This window comes from Rhinoraja longicauda, chromosome 5, assembly GCF_053455715.1.
Source record: "Rhinoraja longicauda isolate Sanriku21f chromosome 5, sRhiLon1.1, whole genome shotgun sequence".
Taxonomy (NCBI): Eukaryota; Metazoa; Chordata; class Chondrichthyes; order Rajiformes; family Arhynchobatidae; genus Rhinoraja; species Rhinoraja longicauda.
The window spans coordinates 51996610-52022417 of NC_135957.1; the positions used below are offsets into that span (position 1 = coordinate 51996610).

Consider the following 25808-nt stretch of genomic DNA (forward strand, 5'->3'; position numbering starts at 1 on the left):
GTATCTGGGTGGAAAGAGGGACAAAGGGGAAGAAGGTTACCTGAAAATGAGAAAATTCAATGTTCATGCCTTCGGGGTCCCAGTCTATCTGCCCATCACCCACACACGCCTATTATACCCCTTTCCCTATTGTCCCCATCTGTCCACCTCACCTCCCTTCTTTAGTCCCGTACACCACCTTCCCTTCCCTTCAGGATCCATCATCTGCAGTGCCCGATTACCTCCACCAAACACATCCCTGTCTCTGATGTTATCTCCACCCCTTTCTCCACCTGCTTCCATTCCCCATTCCACCCCTCCACATATCATGTGCCCCACATCCCCACTTCTTTATTTTGGTCATCTACCCTCCACTCTTTCAGTCAAGTGGAAGGGCCATGATCCAAAACAATGCCCGTCTATTTCCCTCTGTGGATGCTGCTTGACCCAGCGAGTTCCTCTAGCAGTTTGCGTTTTTCTCCAGATTCAAGCATCTGCAGAGTCTACAAAAGGCACTTGCATTGTTGAGTTTATTTCTAATTATGTAGAAATATGTCAGAAAGAAACTCTGTGAAGAAGTTATTCGAGTAATTTGGCTGGTAACATTTATGATAATTTTTCGTTTATCAATTCTAAATGTAAATCAACAAAGACTTTCATTATACACAGAGCATTGGGGAATTTTACTGCATTAATACACAACATAAATACTATTCACAGCCTGCTCAAGAAACATTTCCGTAGTTAAGCCAGTTGAGTGGCTAATTAGCACCTCGAAAAATCCTGAAGAGCTGTTATTTTGGATTTGTCAAATCAATTGCATGTTCATATTTCCACTAAAGAAATTGCCACTTGGGAGCAGGTCAGGTTTTAAAACCTCACCAACAAGTGAGAAATGTATCCTATAGGAATACTTTTATAGAAAAACTTTAACATTTATGTCCCCACAGAAATGTTTTCCCAACCTCCCTGTGCTTCTTGAAGCAATCTGCATCGATATTATTAAATCACTTCTCGCCTCATTTGCACACACCTGCCCATCTGTAATTGCACTTAGGATCAGTAACACCCATTGCATTAGATGCAGCCATTTTTGTAGATACTGCAGTTTCTAAACCCACTATTAACAGTGGAATATACTACAGAAGAAGCTATAACCTCCCCCCCCCCCCCTCACCTGTATCCATCTATCACCTGCCAGGCTTCGTTCTGCCCTACCTCTTTTTCAGCTTTCTCCCCCACTACTACAATTACTCTGAATAAGAGTCCCAACCCTAAATGTCACCTAGCCACATCTTCCAGTGATGCTGACAGGCCACCAAATTATTCCAGCACTTTGTGTTTTATTTGATAATCCAGCATTTCCAGTTTCTACAATTTTGTTTTTAATTGTCTTCTTTTGCATCCTGTCCAAAATACCTATCTACCTTTGACACCTTTTCAGGGGCTCAGAATACCAGCAGATTTTCAGATCCATGGAGTCCAAAGAGCTGATACAACATTCCCCATTTAGGATGGAATTAACCAACGAAGTAACACTTGGATCAATTCTTGTCCCTCCATTCTTAGTAATTGATATTAATGGGCTATGGATACCTGGCACAGAACAATGAGGCCTGGGACAGATGAACCATAATCATATTAATCAGTGGGCAGGCTTGAGGGGCAATTCCTGCTCCTATTCTGTTCTGTTCTGCTCCCAGTATTCTGTCCAGCTAGCTGAACTATGCAGTCAAAAACCAACATAAATTTTAACCAATTCAGTGCTTGCATCTGTTTCTTGTTGGAGATTTACATCCCAATTGTACCTTACAGAAATTGTAGAGACACACAATTCAAGGATTTAATTGGCATGCTATAAATTTCAAATTAAAATTAACATTACATCAGCTTTCTTTCATAAAGCAAAATGCTCACAAAAGGAATTTATGAACTTTGGTTATTTTGCAGCTGAACCTCCTCCAATTGGACTACATAGCTTGAATTCCAGTGCTCATGAAATAATGGTCTGAAAATTATGTACACTGTCTGCCTGAATATTTAGCTTTGTGCTCTGTGGGCAATATGCCCACTATAGTTAGAAAACTATTCTATTTTAAATTCTCTTTTTGAGGAACAATAACTGAAGTCCCACTGTTAAAGTTCTACAGGGATATGTGAGGCCCATGAATGTAAGATGTTAATATACTGTATGATGTTATTTTCCTTTAAATAAAGTTCCATATTCCGGCAACTTTTGGATACTGTAGCATTTATTCTCAATGAGGATTATTTTCTGATAAATTATTTCCAAGAAAAAATGTACTTTTATTTAGAATTTATCATCTCCTTATTCCAAGAAGTCAATTAACATTCCTGGCCTTTATGTTTGTTTATCATTAAGGATTTTAACCTCAAACAGCAAATTAGTAATGGTAAATAATCTATTCTAGCCTATTTTCACTTTTTGCTTTGTTGTATTTACAAATTCACATGCTCACAAGTTCACAAGTTACAGGAGTAGAATTAGGCCATTTGGCCCAACGAGTCTACTCTGCCATTCAATCATGGCTGATCTCTGCCCCCTAATCCCATTTTACAGCCTTCTCCCCGTAACACCTGACACTGGTTCTAATCAAGAATTTGTCTATCTGTCTTAAAAATATGCACTGACTTGGCCTCCACAGCCCTTTGGGGCAATGAGTTCCACAGATTAACTACCCTCTGACTAAAGAAGTTCCTTCTCACCTCCTTTCTAGAAGAATGCCCTTTAACTCTGAGGCTATGACCTCTGGTCATAGAATCTCCCACATAGCAAGTTTCTAGTTTTCGTTAATCAATTAGGACGGAACCTCTAGGAAGAAAATGCTTGTATCCAGATGGAAGAATAAAAGCTCAAGGAAAAAACCAACAGTAAAATCATTCTCATGATCAATAGCAGAATAACCCCAGGCAAAGAATGGTAGCAAGTCACTTGCCAGCTTTATTTTTAAAATGGTGTTCTAATGGACTGTAATTCAGGAAAGTTTTTTTTTTTTAAATTCGAGAGAAGAAATTATTAATTTGAAGTTGAAAAAATAATGATTCTGCACAAATACACACATATGCATAATTTCCTGCTAAATTATTATGCCACCACAAAACTTTGAAAATTAGATTGTGTTACATATTGATATGATATAAACGAGATTTTGATTAAATCAAATTATTGAATACAAAAATTTAAACTTCATTACAGTGGCAACTGGTATTCAAAGAATTTTGAGTTAGAAATACCCTTCTAAAGTTGCACAAAGGAAAAAAGTATTGATGAGAAAAGATTGAGTGACGTTTCAAGTTGTCATATGCTGTCAATACAAAAGTGATTTATGCTTAAGGTGACATGCAATTTTCTTAGCTTTCACTTCTATTGCATCTTGTCAGCTAGAAAAATCTGTCAGTTGCCTATCAATTTCCAAACACTTACAGTTTTCATTTTCAACTTTACTGTTGAAAACAAACGAGCCATGAGAAATGTATTCAGTTTTATACACCATCTTTTGTTTTCACCAATAGCTCCAGAATCATACTCAAAACTATAGTGTGAAATTCTTCAACAAAATAGATGAATGCACCAGATATTACAGATATTTGGAAAATTCACTTTAGTCTCCGATTTTAATTAATCAAGATGACCTTAGCAATAGGGAAGAAAATGGCCATAGCCTCTGCTTTTGATGAATTTCAGATTAACCACTGTATGTGACGAACAAGGTGTTCAAATTTCTTGGAGTACTATTCTTTTGACCTTAATTAACATAATTATTTGAAACCTCTGTGTATATTAAAATAACAAATCTATGTATTTTCATTTGAAATAAAGGCATTAACTATTGCTCTAGATTTTGTAGACAGCAGTGGTGATGATACACACTGACCATGACAAAGAACGTGGCAACATCTGTCGCATGGATTTCCTGTTTAATCTACATCAGTTTTTCCCCAGTTTGAGGGAACTACCTTCACCTCATGTCATTAAGCTTGCCGAGAAAACAACTGCACTGGGAAATTCTCACATTATATCAAGAAACGTGTGTTTTTAAATTAACATTATAAACAGTCTATAGAACAGGTCATAAAGATGGGAACATACTAAGTTGAAGCAGGTGCTCACATAATAAAATAAAATTACTTTAATTATTTTAAAATTTGTTCCTTTGAAACATTTGAGGGAACATTGTAAACTTAGTCTCATGGGCCAGAAAGATATAGCAATAATTATAGTATGTGTAGGAAGGAACTGCAGATGCTGGTTTAAACCGAAGATAGACACAAAAAGCTGGAGTAACTCAGCGGGACAGGCAGCATCTCTGGAGGGAAGCAATGGGTGATGTTTGAAGAAGGATCTCGAGCCGAAATATCACCCATTCCTTCTCTTCAGAGATGCTGCCTGACCCGCTGAGTTACTCCAGCTTTGTGTGTCTATCTTTAGCAATAATTATAATTGAGTACACTGATTTTCCAGTTGGGTTGGACATGAGTTATTAAAAACTGGTTGCTATCGCTCTTCTCTTAAATCTGTTATTTGGACTGAATAACTTGATTGAGTGAATCACTTGGTTAAAATGGTTCTCTTGATGAAAGTCTGAGAGCTACTAAAATTAAATGCACCATTTAAAAACACATTTCCATCCAGTACAAAACATAATATCTACATAATATCAAAACATAATATCTACATAATATCAAAACAAAATATCTTTTTGCCCCACACCAAACTTGCAAGTACCTTAAGCTCTTAGTTTATCGACTTCCTGAGAGAAGATTGAAAAAAGGTGGACCATGTGAGGTGCAGGGATTCACTGAAAATCACCACTGTGCTTCCACATTTAACTCCCATGATTTTGCATTCCAGAAATTAAATTCACAGCATGCTGATGACAATAATGACAGTTTCACTGTTAGTGGATCCACAATATCCAGATCATTGTGTAAATAAAAGCAACGAGAAAAAAAAACAGCCTCCAAATGGGTGCAGGATTAGATGGACAGACACAAAATGCTGGAGCAACTCAGCGAGACGGTTTACATCCCTGGAGAGAAGGAATGGGTGACGTTTCAGGTCGAGCATCTTCTTCAGACTGAGCGTCAGGAGTGGTGGAGACTAGAAATATGGTAGGGTAAGGTGTGAAAACGACAGATCAAAGCAGACAATGTTCAAGGAAATGTGGAATGATACATTATTAGGTGAGGGAAAGGTGATCACGAGGCATACAATCAGTCAAATATCAGTAAAATTAATCAGGAGTATTAAAATAGGTGGAATATTTGCACAATCAATAAAGCAACATGCACTCAATCTCCAGGTCATGAATAAGGAATGGTTATTTAGAGATGTCATCAGAGATCTGCTGGTTCCCAGTCCACAATAGCTGCCATATGTGGCCTTTAATGCCTCTCAATGTTATATATTTTTATCAGGTTTCCCGTCAGCCTCTGACACAGTAGAGAAAACAATCCAAATTTGTCCAACCTCTCCTTATAGCTAATATCCTTTAATCTAGGCAATATTCTGGTAAACATCTTCTGAACCTTCTCCAAACCCTCCACATCCCTTATGTAATGAGTGACCAGAACTGCACAATGCTCCAAATATCAAAGTTCAATGAAGTTGCAACAACACTTCCTGACTCACATTCAATACCCTGACCACTGAAGGCAAGCATACCCGACGCCTTCTTTACCGCTCTCTCTCGTGTGACCACCTTTTGGGAGCTATGGACTCGGATCCCAAGATCCCTCTGTACATCAATGCTGTTAAGGTTCTTACCATTGACAATACTTTACCTTATATTCACCCTCCCAATGTGCAACACCTAACACTTCCTCAGATTAAACTTCATCTACCATTTCACTGCTCATTTTTTGTAGCTAATCCATATCCCACTGCATATTTTGACAGCTTTCCTCTCTGTTCACAACTCCAAATTGTTGATTTCTCTGCAAACTGAATTATGCTACTTTTATGTATATTGAAAATTTTGAAGAATTTTCTCATTGCTATTCCAATATTAATGGTGGGTTGGGAATCCAATTTATCAGCAAAATTGGAGTATTGTAGTTGAGGCAACCCTTGGGGAGTACATCATATTCTTAGCAGCTTCGTACCAAAGCAGTCACTTCTGGATCTTTTGTCCTTTTCAAATTGATTTTCAAAGAGAATTGTGAGGTGTTGCATTTTGGGATGTCTAACAAGGGCAGGACCTACACGGTGAATGGTAGGCATCTGGGTGGTGTTGTAGAGCAAGAGGGATCTAGGAGTACAGGTGTATGGTTCCTTGAAGGTCTAGTCGCAGGTAGATAAGGTGGTCAAAAAGGCTTTTGGCACTTTGGCTTTCATCACTCAGAGTATTGAGTATTGAAGTTGGGAGGCCATTTTGCAGTTGTATAAGACCGCATTTAGAGTATTGTGTTCAGTTCTGGGCATCATGTTATAGGATATTGTCAAGATTGAAAGGGTTCAGAGAAGATTTACAAGGATCTTGCCAGGACTAGAGGGTGTGAGCTATAGGGAAAGGTCGAGTAGGCTGGTCACCGTCCCTTGGAGCGTCAGAGGATGAGGGGTGATCTTATAGAAGTGTATAAGATCATGAGAGGAATTGATCGGGTAGATGCACAGAATCTCACGCCTAGCGTAAGGGAATCGAGGACCAGAGGACATAGGTTCAAGGTGAAGGGGAAAAGATTTAATAGGAATCCGAGGGGTAACTTTTTCACACAAAGGGGGGTGGGTGTATGGAACAAGCTGCCAGAGGCGGTAATTGAGGCTGGGACGATCCCAACGTTTAAGAAACAGTTAAGCAGGTACATGGATAGGACAAGTTTGGAGGGATAGGGACCAAGCGCAGGCAGGTAGGACTAGTGTAGCTGGGACATGTTGGCCGGTGTGGGCAAGTTAGGCCGAAGGGTCTGTTTCCACACTGTATCACTCTCTGACTCTAAACCAAATAGTGCATTGATCTTCATTGCAAAATGATCTGTGTACCTGAGCAAGGATAGTTTACTATAGTTGCACAACACCTTGGTGAAACCATTCCTGCACTAAATGTTGTACCTTTACCTGTGCACTGTGAATGGCTAGATTATGTTCTTCTATAGCCTTTTCCTTGACTGGATAGCATGCAAACAAGACCTCAGTTCATGACCATAATAAATTACTGAAGGAATAAACTGGATTACTCTATAGGACTTTTGATCTTGTTACTTAAGAAAAGATACACTTGCCACGGAGGAAATACAATGAATGTTTACCAAACTGATTCTTGGACTGGCAGGACTGACATATAATGAGATTGGTCACCAGGGACATATTCATTAGAATTTAGCAGAATGAGAGGAGGAGGTCTGATTTAAATATACACAATTCTGATTTGCAGGGTGAATGGCAGTAGGATGTTTTCCCTATTTGCTCTCTGCTTTTCCCTGCTCAGGAGAGGGTAGGGCAAGAGTTAGCAAGCGATAATAGTTGCATTCACATGAGCAGGGTTTGATTGGCAGATAATAGTTTGGTGCAAGAAGGAAAGGTGGAGATACAGAGGCTGGGATGTGCAGAACAAAAGGCTGCAAATTTTGGAATCTGATAGGACAGGAAGGTGAAGAGTGGACATGGAGGAATGGTGGCAGATGGGAATAACCAAGGGAGTAAAGGGGAGGGGGTGGGTTGAGCAGTTGGGGGAAGGGGATCCAGCGGTAGAATGTGGGGATGCTGGACTAGGTGGGGACAGTGGATAAAGAATCAGGAAAATAGAGGACTTGAGTTTAGACGGGAAGAAGGGTGTGTGTGAAAAGACAAGGGAAAAGAAAGGGACAGAGAAGGTGAAGGAGGAGTTTGCCACATTCAATACTTTCTTGGGCCCTCTCAGGTTACATTTGCTATTTTTTTGGTGCTTTTTACTTTCAAAGGATGTTGAAGGGATTCTTGGGGACTTTTTTGTGCCAATTGCTGTTAATATGTTGACGACTGTAAATTTTGGCTTGGCAAGTCAATTGTTATGTTCAAGGGAATATGATGTAGGAAATTCTCAATGGCAATCATTCTTTATTAACGGTTCAATGCAAATGCTGGAAATCATATGAAAAATAGTAGGTTTATAATACGTGTAATGCAAGAGAATGATTGGAAGGGGCCAACACAGTGACGGTAATAACAAGGTCATGTTTGAAGAGCCAATAGATAAATAAAGAAGATGGTTTGACTACAAGGCATAGCTAGTTGGAGTAAAGATAAACATAATGTTGTGAACCATGCTACGGGCATTAAAATTAATCATGAGACAAACCCATTACCACACTCATTTGTCAGACAAATAGGAGTATAGTTTTTTTTAATTAAGAGGAAACAGAAAATTGAAGGTTACTCAAAGAGAGAGAAAGCAAGGATGAATGATTACAAAGGAATATTAATAATTGATGAATTATTTCAAACATATAAAATCTGCATGAAGCCATTGAAACACAGAATACAAGAGGCTGTGGGTATTGTGAATCTTTGAAACAGATTGGGTTCTCACAGAATGTTTCCCAGTGCATATTGTTAAGGCTTTGAATAAACCAACTTGTTCAAGAAACTCACCGCTGGTCTACAAAATATTCTTTGTGCCCGCACAATCTCAATTAACAGGGCAACTGCACTCCACATGAAAACAAGTTTCAGGATTCAGGTTAAACACGCAATTCCCTCCAACAAAGTATCACCCTAATAGATGGAGGGGAAAATAAATTGATAACGGACCATCCAAAGTTGACCTCATCTTCCTTTTCTGCACTCAATTCAACATTATTGTTCATTTTTGGGAGATTGACTTTTCAGTTTCCCAACCATAAAAAAGTGCCTGATCTATTGTTTTACCTGTTTAAGATCCAGAGTGACAGTAACATAATGGTATTCCATTCCATTTTTTGTACTGGGACTTTGCCACCAGCGGTTTGTGCCATCAATTGCATTTGTTATTGGATGGCGTTCTGTAAAATACAATAGGATAATAAACAGAATTTTTATGTTCCTAATCTGCCAGTTCTGTCAAATGGGTAAATTACACATTTAAGCAAGGCAAAATATTTAATCAAAACTGAATTCCAGTAAAGTTGATTACAAAGCACAGAAGTGAATTGTTATTTTGCAGGTTATGGAAAACCTGTTAAGCAACAAGGTTACTACAGTAAGATTTTGGCGGGATTTTTTGTGTGCTAATGGATTAAAGGAAAACTGAATCAAACAAAGATATGAATAGTATGGGCACAGATCTGGGGCATGATACTGTGTTGAACAGCTCAGAGAAAAAATAAATGCATATTGAAAATAGGGTGGCTGTTTGGAGGACCCAGGTCAAGAGAAGGTTATTAAACTGGGGTTGTATCATTGATATACAGTATTTAAAAGGTGTGTGTGCATGTGTGTGCGTGTGTGTGTGTGTGTGTGTGAGATTCAAATTCAACAATTACAGTGCCCTCCAAAATGTATAAAAATGGCCTTTAATAAAATCTGACAATGTGCTTTTTAACCATATGTGATTTTTTTTCTATTACAAATCTCAAATTGTGGAGTACAGAGGCAAATAAATAAATGATGGGTCTTTGTCCCAAACATTATGGAGGGCACTGTATTATAATGAGATGACAGTCATTATTTTCATTTTAAATATTAAGAGACACAAAGTTAATGTACGTATGCAGCACGGATGTAAAAGATCAGCCATAATTCTATTTATTGCCACAGCAGACAAAAGAGCTGATTGGGTTACTCCCATTTCTATTTTCTATGTTCTTTGGGATCTAAATGGACATGACTTTGCGCAGAGTTGTGTAAAACACCAAAAGAAAAAATAATATATTCTTTGAAGGCGTTATTCTAATTCACCATTTAACAGGGGCTCACATAAATAGAAGTAAAGCAATGGAAGCTCAAACACCTGTGGCAGATTTAGGAAAACCATGCAGTGCTACATTGCTGAGAACTATATTCTGCACTATGTCTTCCACTTTGCTCTATCTTTTGTATGAGTTTGACTTGATTGTATTTATGTACAGTATTATCTTATCTAAATGAGTAGTAAGCAAAGCAAAGCTTTTCAACGCACCTTGACACACATGACAATAATAAATCTAAACCTAAACATGATCTGAAATATTATAATGTGCATGAAAATATCTGATAAAAATATATTGGACTCCTGTGATTCAGTTCCTGATCCATCTGTGTTGTACAGATTTATTTCAGAGTTGTAACTCTAAGACAGTCGTAAATGGCAATTCTGTCAAGTATCCAAACTAAATAATTACTATTTACTGGTTAAATGCTGTGTAATTTCACTTTTGCCTCTCAAGCCAAATTCCCAGGCAAAAGTTGAAGAAAAGGCTTAGCCTCTCTCTCTCTTCCAAACAATTTCTGAGGACACCCAGAAGTGCACGTAACAGGAAATATCCCAGACTATAATACATGAAAAACAAACACATCATTTAACTCTGTCTCTGTAAAGAATTAACAACATACCTCTTGGATTTCTACTACTGATGGAACAGATTCTGCATTGTGGGTTACTAAACGGCCGTCCAGGAACATGTTCGACAAGTTTGCAATACATCTCAGGTCCACTCTGACCGCAAGTGGCGTTGGAACTGATTTCAGCCATGGTGGCAAGATTTAGCACTGCCGGAAACAACCCTAAAAAGGACAAAGAAACATTCTGTTAACTGCATCTTCTCAATGGTCATTTGTCATTTAAGTCACTTTTACCAAATCAAAAAGAACAAATTAATTAGTAAGCAACATTTATTTGTATTGAATGAAATACAATTTCTTCTAATGTTAATTTTAAAAGAAGACATTTTATGACATATAACATGCAGGAAATTAGTGAGTGTATACCTGTGTAATCTTAAATAGTTAAGAAATTATGTATTTCAAAATTACATTTTATTTATGCTTTCCACATTCAAGTTAATAAATTTATAAGTAGACACAAAATGCTGGAGTACTCAGCGAGACAGGCAGCTTCTCTGGAGAGAAGGAAAGGGTGACGTTTCGGGTCGAGACCTTCAGACTGATGTCGGGAGAGTACATGGTACAGAGATAAAATAGCAGGAGACAGTAAGATTGTAGGTGAACTGAGAAGGGGGAGGGGATGGAGAGAGAGTGGAAGCAATGAGTACTTGAAGTTAGAGAAGTCAATGTTCATACAGCTGGGGTGTAAGCTTCCCAAGCTCACTCTGACAATGGAGGAAACCCAGGGCAGAAAGGTCAGTTTGGGGATGGGAGGGGGAGTTAAAGTGTTTTGCAACTGGGAGATCAGGTAGGTTTAGGTGGACTGAGTGAAGGTGTTCAGCGAAACGATCGTCGAGCCTGTGCTTGGTCTCGCCGACATACAGGAGCCCACACCTGAAACAGCGGATACAGTAGATGAGGTTGGAGGAGGTGCAAGTGAACCTCTGCCTCAACTGAAAAGACTGGCCGTGTGCTTGGACGGAGTCGAGGGGGGAGGTAAAGGGACAGGTTTTGCATCTCCTGTGGTTGCAATGGAAAGTACCTGAGTTTGGGTGGGAAGTGACGAGTTGACCAGGGAGTTGCGAAGGGAACGGTCTTTGCAGAAAGCAGAAAGGGGTGGAGATGGGAAGATGTGGCTAGTGGTGGGAACCCATTGGAGGTGGCGAAAATGTCGGAGGATTACGTGCTGTACGCGACGGCTGATGGGGTGGAAGGTGAGGACAAGGGTGACTCTATCCTTGTTACGAATGGGGGGGAGGGGGAGCAAGAACGGAGCAGGGGATATCGAGGAGACCCTAATGAGAGCCTCATCTATAATAGAAGAGGGGAACCCCTGTTCCCTAAAGAATGCGGACATCTCCGATGACCTGGTATGGAACACCTCATCCTGTGCGCAGGTGCAGCTAGATGGAGGAATTGGGAGTAGGGGATAGAATCTTCACAGGAAGCAGGGTGGGTAGAAGTGTAGTCTAGATAGCTATGGGAGTCAATCAATAGTCTGTCTCCTGCGATGGAAACGGTGAGATCTGGAAAGTGTGGGGTGATGTTGGAGATGGTCCAAGTGAATTTGAGTACAGGATGGAAATTAGTCGTGAAGTTGATGAAGTCACTGAGTTCTACATAGGTGCAGGAGATAGCACCGATGCAGTCATCAATGAGCAAAAGTAGAGTTTGGGATAGGGCCAGTGTATGACTGGAACAGTAATTGTTCGATGTACAGTGCCCTCCATAATGTTTGGGACAAAAACCCATCATTTATTTGCCTCTGTACTCCACAATTTGAGATTTGTAATAGAAAAAAATCACATGTGGTTAAAGTGCACATTGTCAGATTTTAATAAAGCAATTTTTAAAATATATTTTGGTTTCACCATGTAGAAATAACAGCTGTGTTTATACGTAGTGCCCTCATTACAGGGCACCATAATGTTTGGGACACAGCAATGTCATGTAAATGAAGGTAGTCATGTTTAGTATTTTGTTAGATGTGGCCCTTTTTGCTAAAGGGATCAGTGGGTATGGAGAGAAGGCAGGTACAGGCTACTGAGCTGGATGATCAGCCATGATCATATTGAATGGCGGTGCAGGCTCGAAGGGCCGAATGGCCTACTCCTGCACCTATTTTCTATGTTTCTATGTTGCATGTCTTTGCATGCAATGACTGCTTGAAATCTGCGATTCATGGACATCACCAGTTGCTGGGTGTCTTCTCTGGTGATGCTTGGCCAGGCCTGGATTGCAGCCATCTTCATCTTATTCTTGTTTTGGGAGCTAGTCCCCTTCAGTTTTCTCTTCAGCATGTAAAAGGCATGCTCAATTGGGTTCAGATCAGGTGATTGACTTGGCCACTCAAAAATTGACCAATTTTTAGCTTTAAAAAACTCCTTTGTTGCTTTCGCAGTATATTTTGGGATCATTGGCTTGTTGTAGAATGAACCGCCAGCCAATGAGTTTTGAGGCATTTGTTTGAATGTAAACAGATAGGATGTGTCTATACACTTCAGGATTCATTATGCTACTACCATCAGCAGTTGTATCATCAACTAAGATAAGTGAGCCAGTACCTTCAGCAGCCATACATGCCCAGGCCATAACACCCCCACCACCGTGTTTCACAAACAAGGTGGTATGTTATTGGATCTTGGGCAATACCTTCTCTCCTCTATATTTTGCTCTTGCCATCACTCTGATATAAGTTCATCTTTGTCTCATCTGTCCACAAGACCTTTTTCCAGAACTGTGGTTGCTCTTTTAAGTACTTCTTGGCAAACTGTAACCTGGCCATCCTATTTTTGCAGCTAACCAGTGGTTTGCATCTTGCAATGTAGCCTCTGTATTTCTGTCCATGAAGTCTTCTGCGGTCAGTGGTCATTGACAAATCCACACCTGACTTCTGAAGAGTGTTTCTGATCTGTTGGACAGGTGTTTAGGGATTTTTCTTTATTAGAGAGAGAATTCTTCTGTCATCAGCTGTGGAGGTCTTCCTTGGCCTGCCAGTCCCTTTGCGATTAGTAAGCTCACCAGTGCTCTCTTTCTTCTTAATGATGTTCCAAACAGTTGATTTTGGCAAGCCTAAGGTTTGGCTGATATCTCTAACAGTTTTATTCTTGTTTCTCAGTCTCATAATGGCTTCTTTGACTTTCATTGGCATAACATTGATTTTCATGTTGATAAGCAGCAATAAAATTTTCCAAAGGTGATTGAAAGACTGGAGGAAAGACTGGGTGCTGAGAGCTCTCTTATACCTGCATTAAGGAGGCATTTAAACACACGTGAGCAATCACAAACACCCGTGAATCCATGTGTCCCAAACATTATGGTGCCCTGAAATGGGGAGACTATGTATAAACACAGCTGTAATTTCTACATGGTGAAACCAAAATGTATAAAAATGGCCTTTATTAAAATCTGACAATCTGCACTTTAACCACATGTGATTCTTTTTCTATTAGAAATCTCAAATTGTGGAGTACAGAGGCAAATAAATAAACGATGGGTCTTTGTCCCAAACATAATGTAGGGCATTGTACCCTATAAAGAAGCAGGTATAGCTATCCGTAGCTATTTGTATTGATTTTTTTTAAATTATAGGGGAAAAAAATAGATCACAGAATTTCTAGTCCCCACCAGAAAGATTTTGTTTTTTTAATTTTCCAGCTAAAATAAATAATTTTCATTGTACTGCTTGAAAAAAATGTGAATTTGTTGTTGGGGGAGCCAAGTCTAATTTGGCTTCAGTCAATGAGAACTGCAGTGGAATGTGATGTCGATGCTCTTGCTGCGTTGTGATAGTGCCAGGAATAATGGCATCACCACAGATGTAACAGATGTTGTTTCTATTGGTGTAGCGAGTAGAATATTTTGGTCAACATTTTTTTTTTAAAACAGTTTTGCAATCCATTGACAGCTGCATGTAGTATTTCTCAAACATACTACATATGAATATGCAGAGTTCACAGTACTAATAGAAATAAACCCAATGACTTAAACCAAAAAATGCACATCAATAAATGTACTTGAGGGATTCATTACTGCTGACCTCTGAAAATGTGAAGTATCTTCAAACAATTTGGAGGCTACAGTTAAACTTATTTACCAGACGGTTGGAGAAGGTGTAAATTATGGAAAGCTCTTGTGAAAATGCATATTAGTTTTATGTATACAATTCAAAACAAAACAAAACAAAAATAACATTCATGCATTTACTATTTTGGGAATCTTCTAGGCACTTTACAAATAATTAAAGTTTATTCACCATTGGAATATCGACAGATAAAGCCGCTAATTTGCACACATCCAGATGAAAATAAAAAAACATATTTTGCAAGTTTTATGAGAAATTGTTTTATGGTTGTTTTTCATAGAGTCCATTGGAAACTTTATGTCCACTTTTAACAGATAGACTGGGCTTCATTTTAAGAACATCCACAAAGAGGCATCAATGGAATATTCTCATATGACTGCATGGAAATATCAGCATAGGTGATGTTCTCAAACCCCTGCTGTGGGGAGTGAACCCCTGGCCTTCCGATGTTGTGGAAAAATTGCTACTCAACTATTCATGTACATCCGTCTGTCTTGACAGAGGAGGAAGAGTTATTTATTTTGCTATAATACACGCAAGGCCTGAACATGTTAATAAAGACAAAGATGACAAATTTTATGCAGCCTGGAACATAAATTAATTCTCATTCACTTAAGCTTAATGCAAGTTTGTGATAACCTGCACATTGTTCTGCACTTCCAAAAATTCTGTTTCATGACCATCAATAGAGTCAAGCTTCAGATGCAAAGTACAAACCACAACACTCATATGTGGAACACAAGAGACTCTAGATGGTGGAAACTTGAGCACAAAAACAAACTGCTAGAGTAATTCATTGGGTCAGACAGCATCTGTGGAGAAATATGAACAAACAATGTTTCAGGTCAGGACTTTCTTCAGATGAACCTGCAGTGGTTTGTTTTTTAACACCAATGTGTGGGTGTATTCGGTTCACAAGTGAGGACATGTGCCCGAGAAGAATTCCAAAAGATTTATAATCCCTGGGTTAAGAAATTAATCTCAATCTCAATTTTAAACAGTTTGTCCTTTATCCTTTGGCCATGCCATCTAGTTCCAGACTCTGCACCAATGTCTCTCACAATCCAAATCATCACAATTATTAGATCTCATCCTTTTGAATGCCGGCAAACATACAGCGAGCCTCCTAATTGCTTGTCTCCGAACAAATAACTCATCTCTGAAATCAATCTTCAATATCAGGGTTTCAGTGGCTCCATTTATATCAGTATCTTCCTCTGATGTAGAGACCAAAAGTAGTCTTACCCAAGTCCTAAATAATTTCATCAAGTATCACTTGCTTTTGTGTCACAACCTGGTGCTGTGGGGCTTCAGGCTTCTCTACCTCCTGCCTAACAATAGTAATGAGAAGGGGGCATGTGAGATCCTTGATGATAGATGCTGCATTCTTGAGGCAGAACCTTGTGTAGATGCTGTCAATGGTATGGAAGCCTGTGATGTGATGGACCAGGCTGCATCCACCACTCTCTGCATTCTCATGTTCCTGTGTGTTGGAATAGCTGTAACAGGCCATGATGTAACCATTAGGATATTTTCTACAGTGCCTTTGTAGAAATTTATCAGAGAATTCGGCGACATACCAAAACTTTTTAGGCTTTAAGTCAAGTGCAGTTCTGGATTTTTTTTCTTGGTACATTTTTGAAAGACATTTGGCAAGATGCAACAGAAGATTCTTATTCATACATGCACTTGGTATTGAATGAAATAAAACAATCTGAAAAGGAAATTGGTTGAGCAACAGTAAACAGCAGTGACAGAATATTTTATAGTCTGAATGTGTAAAGTTTGGTATCACTATGGCTCAAGACTGGTACTCTAACAAAGGGACAGCCCAGTTAACAAATCATAAAGATGGAATAATTATTTATAACTGGTACGAGGGAAATTGATTGAAACATACAAATCCCTTCGATCTCGGCAGGATGAGAGGATTTAGAGAGGATGTTTCCTCTTCTGGGAGAATCCAGGATTAAGGTCACTGTTTAAGTTGGGAAAATGCTCTTCTTTCAAGGGTGGTGAAAGAAGTCTTTTAATATTGTTGAGGCAAAAGATAGACACATGATGAGCAAAGGAGTGAAAGGTTAACATGGATAGACTGGAATGTGGACTGAAGATTATAATCAGATCAGTCATGATCTTACGAAATGGAGAAACAGACTTGGAGCACCAAACCTCTTGCTTCAATTACTTCTTGTTCTCAATGTTCCAGACAAAGCGTTGTACAGAGAATATCTACGCAAGCTCCTCCGGTTGGGGTCATCAACTTTCCAGAAGACAAGAAATGAACCCTACCTAATCATTACTGCATTTTACACTCGAGAAGCAATGAAAAACAAATAAAATTTGATATGTCAGTTCTAACAAATGGCAAAAAGAAACAAAAACAGCATTTTGCAGCTGCATTTCAGGGCCAAAATTCCCTGAATACATATCATCAAAAACAATATCTGAAAAACATAGTCGGAGAGAAAGAGGTAAAAAGCCTTTCCATCTGTATGAGAACCACGCGTTACTGCTTAGACAATACACCATTTAGACAAGCCAGATTGCACAAACATTTAATTTAGAAAATGCTTCTCCTGGTTTTCAGCTGGTACAACTATTTCATTTGGAACCAATTATAGAAAAATGAAGAAAATTCTTTGAACAAGATCTGTTTTATATTTTAGAAGCACAATGTGTGGGAAGATCATGGCTAAAGAACATAAAAATAAAATGTTGTGCCGGAAATCTTTCCCAGCTGTGCTCAGAAGACTCTGTTATTCAGCTCCAGATGTCAAAAAATTCAAACAACTTATTAATTTTTCAACACACCTCAAACTTTAGTTGCAGGAAAAGTTGTGTACGCAGCAGCGTTAAAATAAACGGAACAGGTACACGTTTTGATTACTCTTAACTTTCTGTAATAGCAAAGTAATACTTAACGGCACTTAAATACAAATTTCATCCGAAGGCAGCATATCTCTCTCAAATACACAGATTTTATTCATTTGTTTATAACATCATTGAATATTTAACAATTATTAAAATTGCAGCCTATGCAGTTCACTATCTCCTTACAGTCGATTTCCCATTGCTTGTAAAAATCACTTAATAACGAATATTGTTCAAAGCAAGCAATTTACATCATCCATAGTACCCTTTGGCATTTCGCACAAATTCCCTGTAGTGTTGCTTCCCCTCTTATTTTTGCAGTTTGGACTCATGCCATTATCTTGTGTTTTAATTGGCTCTAAACTGAAAGACAACATATCAGAATAGAAAGATAAGGAACATGCTTATTCAAAATACTCATGGGAAATACAGTGCACCTGTATTCCATTTCCAGCAGACAGAGGTCTTGTTGAGTGAAAGAGGAAATTCTGGAAATTATATGAATATTGGGCAGTTTGCAATACGGTTGCAAAATCTTACATATTAGAGAAGCATGATGGGAAGAGATGCTAATGTAGTGAGGGTAACTTAAAGGTTATGTTAGGAAAGGGAATAAATAGTTAGGATGTGTTTAGATTCCAAGGCATAACTAGCTGGAATAAAGATAAACAAATGAGGTTGTAAACCAGGCTAAAGGCAATAAAATAGTTCAGGAAGTAACAGAAGTCCTTTATTGCACCCATTTGTCAAATAGGCAAATGGTTTTCTAAATAACAGGGAACAGAACGTTAATGATAACTCTGGAGGAAAAAACAAAGATGAAAGTGTACAGATAAATGTTTGCTGATAAATTATTTCAAAAATGTCAAATCTGCAAGTAATCATTGTGTCACCAAGTATAAAATGCCTGTGGGTGCTGTGACTCATCAAAGCACTTGCGGTTCTCTCAAAGATTTTCCCAGTAAATAGTGTGAAGGCCTTGAATAAACTGATTTGTTTGTGAAAAATAACCATCACTGCTCCCTTAGATTTCCTTTGTGTGCACCCAGGTCAAACAATTCCCTAGAATAATGAGTCTTCAGCATTACGCAAAAGTTCAAGGAAACAATTGATTACCTCGACATCTGTCCCAAAACACACAAGCAATTGCCATGACTATAAAGCATCAGTGTTGCTTATGGCAAGGCATCTCAAAGGCAATTCCACAGTACGACTATGCAGCTTGTTATGATGACAGATTTTTTTTTCTCCTTTTGTCCATTGTTTTATTAACATGGGTTGAATCATGGATCCAGTGCGGCTACATTTCTCAAGTACTTTTTAAAACGGGGCATGGACTTCTCAAAGAGAGACTTGTTTTGTGGTAACAAAAGGAAGGTGCTCGAAGCAGGAATAACCATGAAAGATAGTTTAGAATATCTTTAACTTGGCATATTTTAAAACACCTCTCCCCCACACTCTGGTGAACATGCAGACCAAGAACAAAATTGGCATTCCAGTAAAAGAAATCAACATCATCGTCTCATGGAGGAAATTCCATTAGTAGGCACAGTTCTTCTACTATGCATCATACTTGATTATCAGTTGAAAAGAACAAAAGGAAAAACTAGGTTATTCTACATTGCAGGTTTATACACCTAACATGATGAAAATCCCAACATGTCAAAAGTCCAAGATCTTAAGTTAGATTGCTTATTTTGCCACAAGGAAGCATTTTAAAAAAATGAACAGAATTTGTTGAGAACAAAATTCAGTCTTATCACATGATCAATTGAAAAAGCACAAGAAATTTTTCACATGAATTGGTCAAGACAACCGGACCCCCAGTGTGTGGACTGGCACACTTCCGAATTAACCAACTTGTCTTTCTTTTTGAAAACAAATTATATTTAGGGGCAAATTAGCCTAGAAATTGAATTTCACACATTTTCACTGTGTTAAAATTCTGCTGAGATCCAAATTAAGTGCCATTGTGTTTTTTAAACCTTAAGTTAGGATACCATACTTTAATAAATTTCAATGTGTTTTGCTCGCACTTACAAGTAGCTAACCTGTGCATTTACAGATGGCAGCCAATTGCCGAGCTCATCACTGTTGGCTCATTCATACTTTGCCTATCAAAAAGCAGATCAGCTTCAGCAATGTGAACTCTCAACACGTCATCATGGAGAGGTGGAGAAATTGAGAAGTGTTATAATATTAACATACATAAAAGGAGATCAAGTTTCATTCTTTACAACATTTATTTTATTTAAGCCTGCTGAGTTGACATTTGCAAGCACAGTTGTTACTGAGATCAAAATGGCATCTGGCAAAGAGCAAAGCTGTATCACAAGATAATTTCTAACAGCACCATGACTCCATTGGCTTTGAGGAGAACAACCATCAAATGCACACATTCAAATATAAAAGCCAATGCAGCAATAAAGGGAGAAGTGAGGGCTTGGGGACAGGGAGCAATAACATTGCGGCGGAGGCCCCATTTCATGCCATGGAGCATTTCAATTGGGACCAGTGGTGCCAAACTGATCATTGGAAGCCACAGACCGCAGCTCCTAGTGCACAAAAGTTGCAATATTCATCAGTGCTACCCGTCTACAGATGCTTTGGATTGAATTTCAATCATTAAGTATTCAAATCAATTTCGTAAATATTTTGCTCCATGATCACAAGTTCTGATTTTAAAAAACAATGTTTCAAAGCTAGGTCTTTCAATTAAGCTGGCCTTACCCCAATTTCAATGTATCACCATTGCATAATGCCGAGTTACAGAATTCAAAACAACAAAAGGAAAGACACATTTTCATTAAAGCCAAGAATTAAAATAGGTATACCTTTAAAAGGTTTTAATTATTAATTCACAAAGAAATGAAACATCATAAACTAATGAGTCAAGGTTTCTGTGCACTTTTAAAAGTCATGTTCATATATTGAAAACAAAATAATCTACTGGTGGTTGAAAGCTCTTCTCCATTCCAAGTGGAAAGTAATTAATGGATTTTTCTAAATGCATGATTTGAATTTTGATTAAAAAATTAATTAATTCTAAACCCCCACATGAGTGCTCATTTCATGGCAGAAACTCAGGAAAACAAATTCCAAAATCTAGACGAACTATGTTCCCGCATTGCCAATTGTGCTCAAATGGGAAACTCTTGACCATGATACCCAATTGAGTCAATGCTGACATTTCAAGCAGAATAATTGTAACATATTTATTTGTGCATTTTTAAATTAAATATGCACACTTTTTATCCACAGTACTCCATTGTTCCAATAAATTTTTCATTTGCAAGGAATGGGATGTTATTAGCAGTTTCTCTTAGCTTGGAAATATCTTTGATAATGGATATAATTTCAACGAGGAACTAAAATTAATATTTCAGCTTCATAGATGAACTAGAATTTTTTAATGTTACACTTTGAAATTTACCAGAAGACATGGATCGAAATAGAAACCATGATTATTAATTTAATTCCACAAGGCATCCTGCTAATGTGGTACTAATGCAGTCATCAAACAGATTTATGGGAATACTATCACAGTTACACACTCTGATGTATACAATGTAAGTAGTCAGTGAGATGAGCTACAACCCTCCACAGTGATCAAGGAGAAATTGCAACATGTACTTCAACATTTCTATTTATTTATGTGACGTTGTGTAAATTTTTTAAAAGTCTAGCTAACCTTCAATCTGCACTTGCATTTTGATGAAGGATGGTAATTGAATATAAAGGGGACTATAATTTGCCATATCAACTGCTCACAAATGCAAAAAACTCTGCTGCATAAACTCTGCTCCATGGGCTTTTCATACCAATCTAACCACAACAGACCCTTGTGATTACATTCCTCAATTTGGTAGATCAGCTTGTCTAGAATCATGGTTTGAGAAGATAAATTTTAGAACTAACATCCTGTGTGGTATATTTTCCTTGCTGAGAAATATCCGGTGGAAAGCAATCACATCTGTCTCTTTTATTAAATTTCACTGACTGCTGGCCCATTCCTTTTGGCCTCCAGGGCAGATATCACATACATCAGTGCAGAAAAAATGACTGAAAAAAACAGGAAAGAGTTGCTCCAAAATATTCTGTGCTGTAGTGTTCAAGAGAGCTAAAGAATGAGCATAGAGTTTGGAACCTCAAGCAGTGCAATAGGAAGACTTTAAAGAAACTTGGTTCCATAACCTGCATGAATCTGTTCAAACACAGCCACAGCCAATGCATCATTCAGTGTCAAGAGTTACAAGCTTCCCTGTTCAACACGAACAAAGCTAACTTCACATTTATTCCTTGTATCTCCACTCCTAGATCAAAAGCGCAGACCATAAACTGGATCACGCATAGTGCCATTGACAATTCTCAGAATCTCATTCAAGCGTTCATTCTTCATGCGAGCACCTCGACAAGGACGTTTAAATTCTTACCCTCTAAAACTGATGGGCCGAGTGAGTGAGAAATTAAATGTAATTTTTAGAGAATCTCAAGCTGTAACCCAACCTCCTTCTAATCTCGCCATGTGCAGTTTGGGTGGAGATGGGACAAGGGACAGGTAGACGACTCATCACTGGATGGCTAGTTACAAATTGTAACATAATGGCGGAATTTATCGTAACCTTCTCTGCAGGCCTAACAGCCTTAGGGAGAAACTTCTAACTTCCTTAGGGGCTAAGCGGAGAAGAACTCATCCCTCCTGGCTCCCTGCTCCACACTTCATCAGACTGCAAATGTCCTTGTGGGTCAGTATAGGACCTGTATTCTTGCAATAATACCTTGAAGTGAGAGTGGATTCAATAGTAAACAACGGAAAGCAGATGCTGTTCTTTGAGTAGCACTGTTAACTTCACAAGAATGACATTCAATAGTCCACCTCTACATTGACAAGCTAAGCTACTACTCTACATAGAAACATAGAAAATAGGTGCAGGAGTAGGCCATTTGGCCCCTCGAGCCAGCACCGCCATTCAATATGATCATGGCTGATGATCCAAAATCAGTAATCCGTTCTGGCTTTTTCCCGATATCCCTGAATTCTCTTAGCCCTAAGAGCTAAATCTCTCTCTTGAAAACATCCAGTGAATTGGCCTCCATTGCCTTCTGTGGCAGAAAATTCCACAGATTCACAACTCTCTGGATGAAAAAGTTTATCCTCATCTCAATCCAAAATAGCTACCCTTTATTCTTAAACTGTGACCCCTGGTTCTGGAATCCCCCAACATCAGGAACATTTTTCCTGCATCCACCCTGTCTAATCCTTGAAGAATTTCACATGTTTCTCTAAGGTCCCCTCTCATCCTTCTAAATTCCAGTGAATACTAGCCCAGTCGACCCATTCTTTCATCACACGTCAGTTCCATCACCCCGGGAATTAACCTGGTGAACCTACAGTGCACTCCCTCAATAGCAATAATGTCCTTCCTCAAATTAGGAGACCAAAATTGCACACAATACTCCAGGTGCAGTCTCACCAGGGCATTGTACAACTGCAATAGGACCTCCTTGCTTCTAAACTCAAATCCTCTCACAATGAAGGCCAACATGCCATTCGTTTTCTTCACTGCCTGTTTTACCTGCATGCTTACTTTCAGTGACTGATGTACAAGCACCCCCAGGCCTCGTTGCACCCTTTTCCTAATCTGACACCATTCAGATAAAAATCTGCCTTCCTGTTCTTTCCACCAAAGTGCATAACCTCACATTTATCCACATTATACTGCATCTGCCATGCATCTGCCCACTCACCCAACCTATCCAAGTCATCCTTCAGCCTCTTAGCATCCTCCTCGCAGCTCACACTGTCCCCCAGCTTTGTGTCATCCGCAAACTTAGAGATGTTACATTTAATTTCATCGTCTAAATCCTTAATATATATTATTAACAACTGGGTTCCCAGCACCGAGCCTTGCGGCACCCCATTATTCATTGCCTGCCATTCTGAAAAGGACCCATTAATTCCTACTCTTTGCTTCCTGTCTGCCAACCAGTTCACTATCCATGTCAATACCCTACCCCCAATACCATGTGCTCTAATTTTGCACACTAATCTCTTGTATGAGAACTTGTCAAAGGCTTTTTGAAAGTCCAGATACACCACATCCACTGGCTCTCCCTTATCCATTCTACTTGTTACAGCCTCAAAACAGTCCAAAAGATTAGTCACGCATGATTTCCCCTTCATAAATCCATGCAGACTTTGACCGATCCCATCTCTGCTTTTCAAATGCGCCGCTATAACATCTTTAATAATCGACTCCAGCATCTTCCTTGCTACCGATGTAAGGCTAACTGGTATATAACTCCGTTTTCTCTCTACCTCCTTTCTTAAAAAGTGGAGTTACATTGGCCACCCTCCAGTCCACAGAAACTGATCCAGAGTCGAGAGAACATTGAAAAATGATCACCAATGTATCCACGATTTCTAGGGCCACCTCCTTGAGTACTCTGAGATGCAGACCGCCAGGCCCTGGGGATTTATCTGCCTTCAGTCCCAGCAGTTTACCTAACACCATTTTCTGACTAATGTGGATTTCCTTCAGTTCCTTCCTCCCACTAGATCCTCGGCCCCTAGTATTTCCGGGAGATTGTTTGTGTCTCCTTAGTGAAGACAGAACCAAAGTACTCGCTTCACTGTTCTGCCATTTCCTTGTTTCCAATTGCAAATTCACCTGTCTCTGACTGTAAGGGCTCTACATTTGTCTTCAGTAATCTTTTCCTTTTCACATACCTAAATAAACTTTTCCAGTCAGTTTTTATATTCCCCGCAAGCTTTCTTTCATGCTCTTTTTTCCCCCCACTTAATTAACCCCTTTGTCCTCCTCTGTTGTTCTAAATTTCTCCCATTCCTCTGGTTTGCCGCGTCTTCTGGCCAATTTAAATGCCTCTTCCTTGGCTTTAACTTGAGCTTTGACTTCCCTCGTCAGCCATGGTTGAGTTGCCTTCCCAGTTTTATTTTTTCGCCAGACAGGATGAAAAGACTGTTCATTTGGGACTTTCATAGTGCGTGTCCAAGTTTACTTTTTTTTCAGCAAAATTATAGAAGTGCGACCAACAGGGTACCAAGAAGGTAGACACAAAATGCTGGAGTAACTCAGCGGGTCAGGCAGCATCTCTGGAGAGAAAGAATGGGTGATGTTCCGGGTCGAGACCCTTCTTCAGACTGATGGTTAATGAGACCAATTGGTTAATGAGGCCAATAGGGATTGATCAGATGTGTCTGGGGTGATTGAGATTGTGGATGGGTTTGGTAGGTGGGAATGGTTTGGGAGGAGTTTCACATTCAGATGAGAAAGAAAAGTAGAGATAAAGGATGCAATCACCACAGAAGAATGGAATTGCTTTATACACAGTTCAAGACTTGAAATTAGAAACATATTTTGGAAAGAAACCAGCAGGAGTCCTTGGGGGCAATAGCCCTGAAGCATTCTTAATAAGCGAAAAGATAGTGTGTTCAAAGAAGCCAAAGGAAGGAAAGAAAGAGCAAGAGTGGACAAGGATGTGGACAAGGATGTGGGAGGGAGTGGGGACAAACTAGACGGGTGACAGTAACATAATGAACAAGAGGACCAAATCATTGGAAACAGAAGCAACAATTGGAGTCAATGCAATGAAACGTATAAGATTATTAAGGGGTTGGACACGTTAGAGGCAGGAAACATGTTCCCAATGTTGGGGGAGTCCAGAACAAGCGGCCACAGTTTAAGAATAAGGGGTAGGCCATTTAGAACTGAGATGAGGAAAAACTTTTTCAGTCAGAGAGTTGTGAATCTGTGGAATTCTCTGCCTCAGAAGGCAGTGGAGGCCAATTCTCTGAATGCATTCAAGAGAGAGCTGGATAGAGCTCTTAAGGATAGTGGAGTCAGGGGATATGGGGAGAAGGCAGGAACGGGGTACTGATTGAGAATGATCAGCCATGATCACATTGAATGGCGGTGCTGGCTCGAAGGGCTGAATGGCCTCCTCCTGCACCTATTGTCTATTGTCTATTAAAGAATTAGAAGACAATGCTCTCGCTCCAAAAGGCTGTTTGGAACTATAAAACTGTTATCAAACTGACAATGTAGAAGACTACTGAGTTTTTCCAGATAATTTCAAAAGATAACTTATTTTCAAGCCATTGATCTTGAGAAATCTTACCTATTACTAAATTGATCACAAATGTTAAAGTAGGGGATTTTTAAAGAACTATTTGGTTTTCGACTTCATGATCCTTCAGTTAACCACAAAATATACGTCAAAAGGAGATAATGTATGTCTCAATATTAAAACAATACTTATTGTCACCCAAATGTGTCATGAAATCCAATGCCAATGTGCATCAAATGGAAATCTTTCCAATAACAGAGGGCGACACAGTAACACAGCAGTAGA

The 25808-nt window shown here is 39.0% G+C and overlaps 1 protein-coding gene across 1 annotated transcript in view; it reads right to left on the minus strand.

The window, feature by feature from the left end:
- Positions 1 to 25808, minus strand: part of lama2 (laminin, alpha 2) — a 292372-nt gene that overhangs the window by 209537 nt on the left and 57027 nt on the right. The window contains exons 2-3 of the mRNA XM_078399541.1: positions 10487 to 10657; positions 8846 to 8958 (exon numbers count right to left, since the gene is read on the minus strand). Coding sequence (XP_078255667.1) covers positions 8846 to 8958; positions 10487 to 10657 — 284 coding nt within the window. The remainder of the gene's footprint in view (positions 1 to 8845; positions 8959 to 10486; positions 10658 to 25808) is intronic.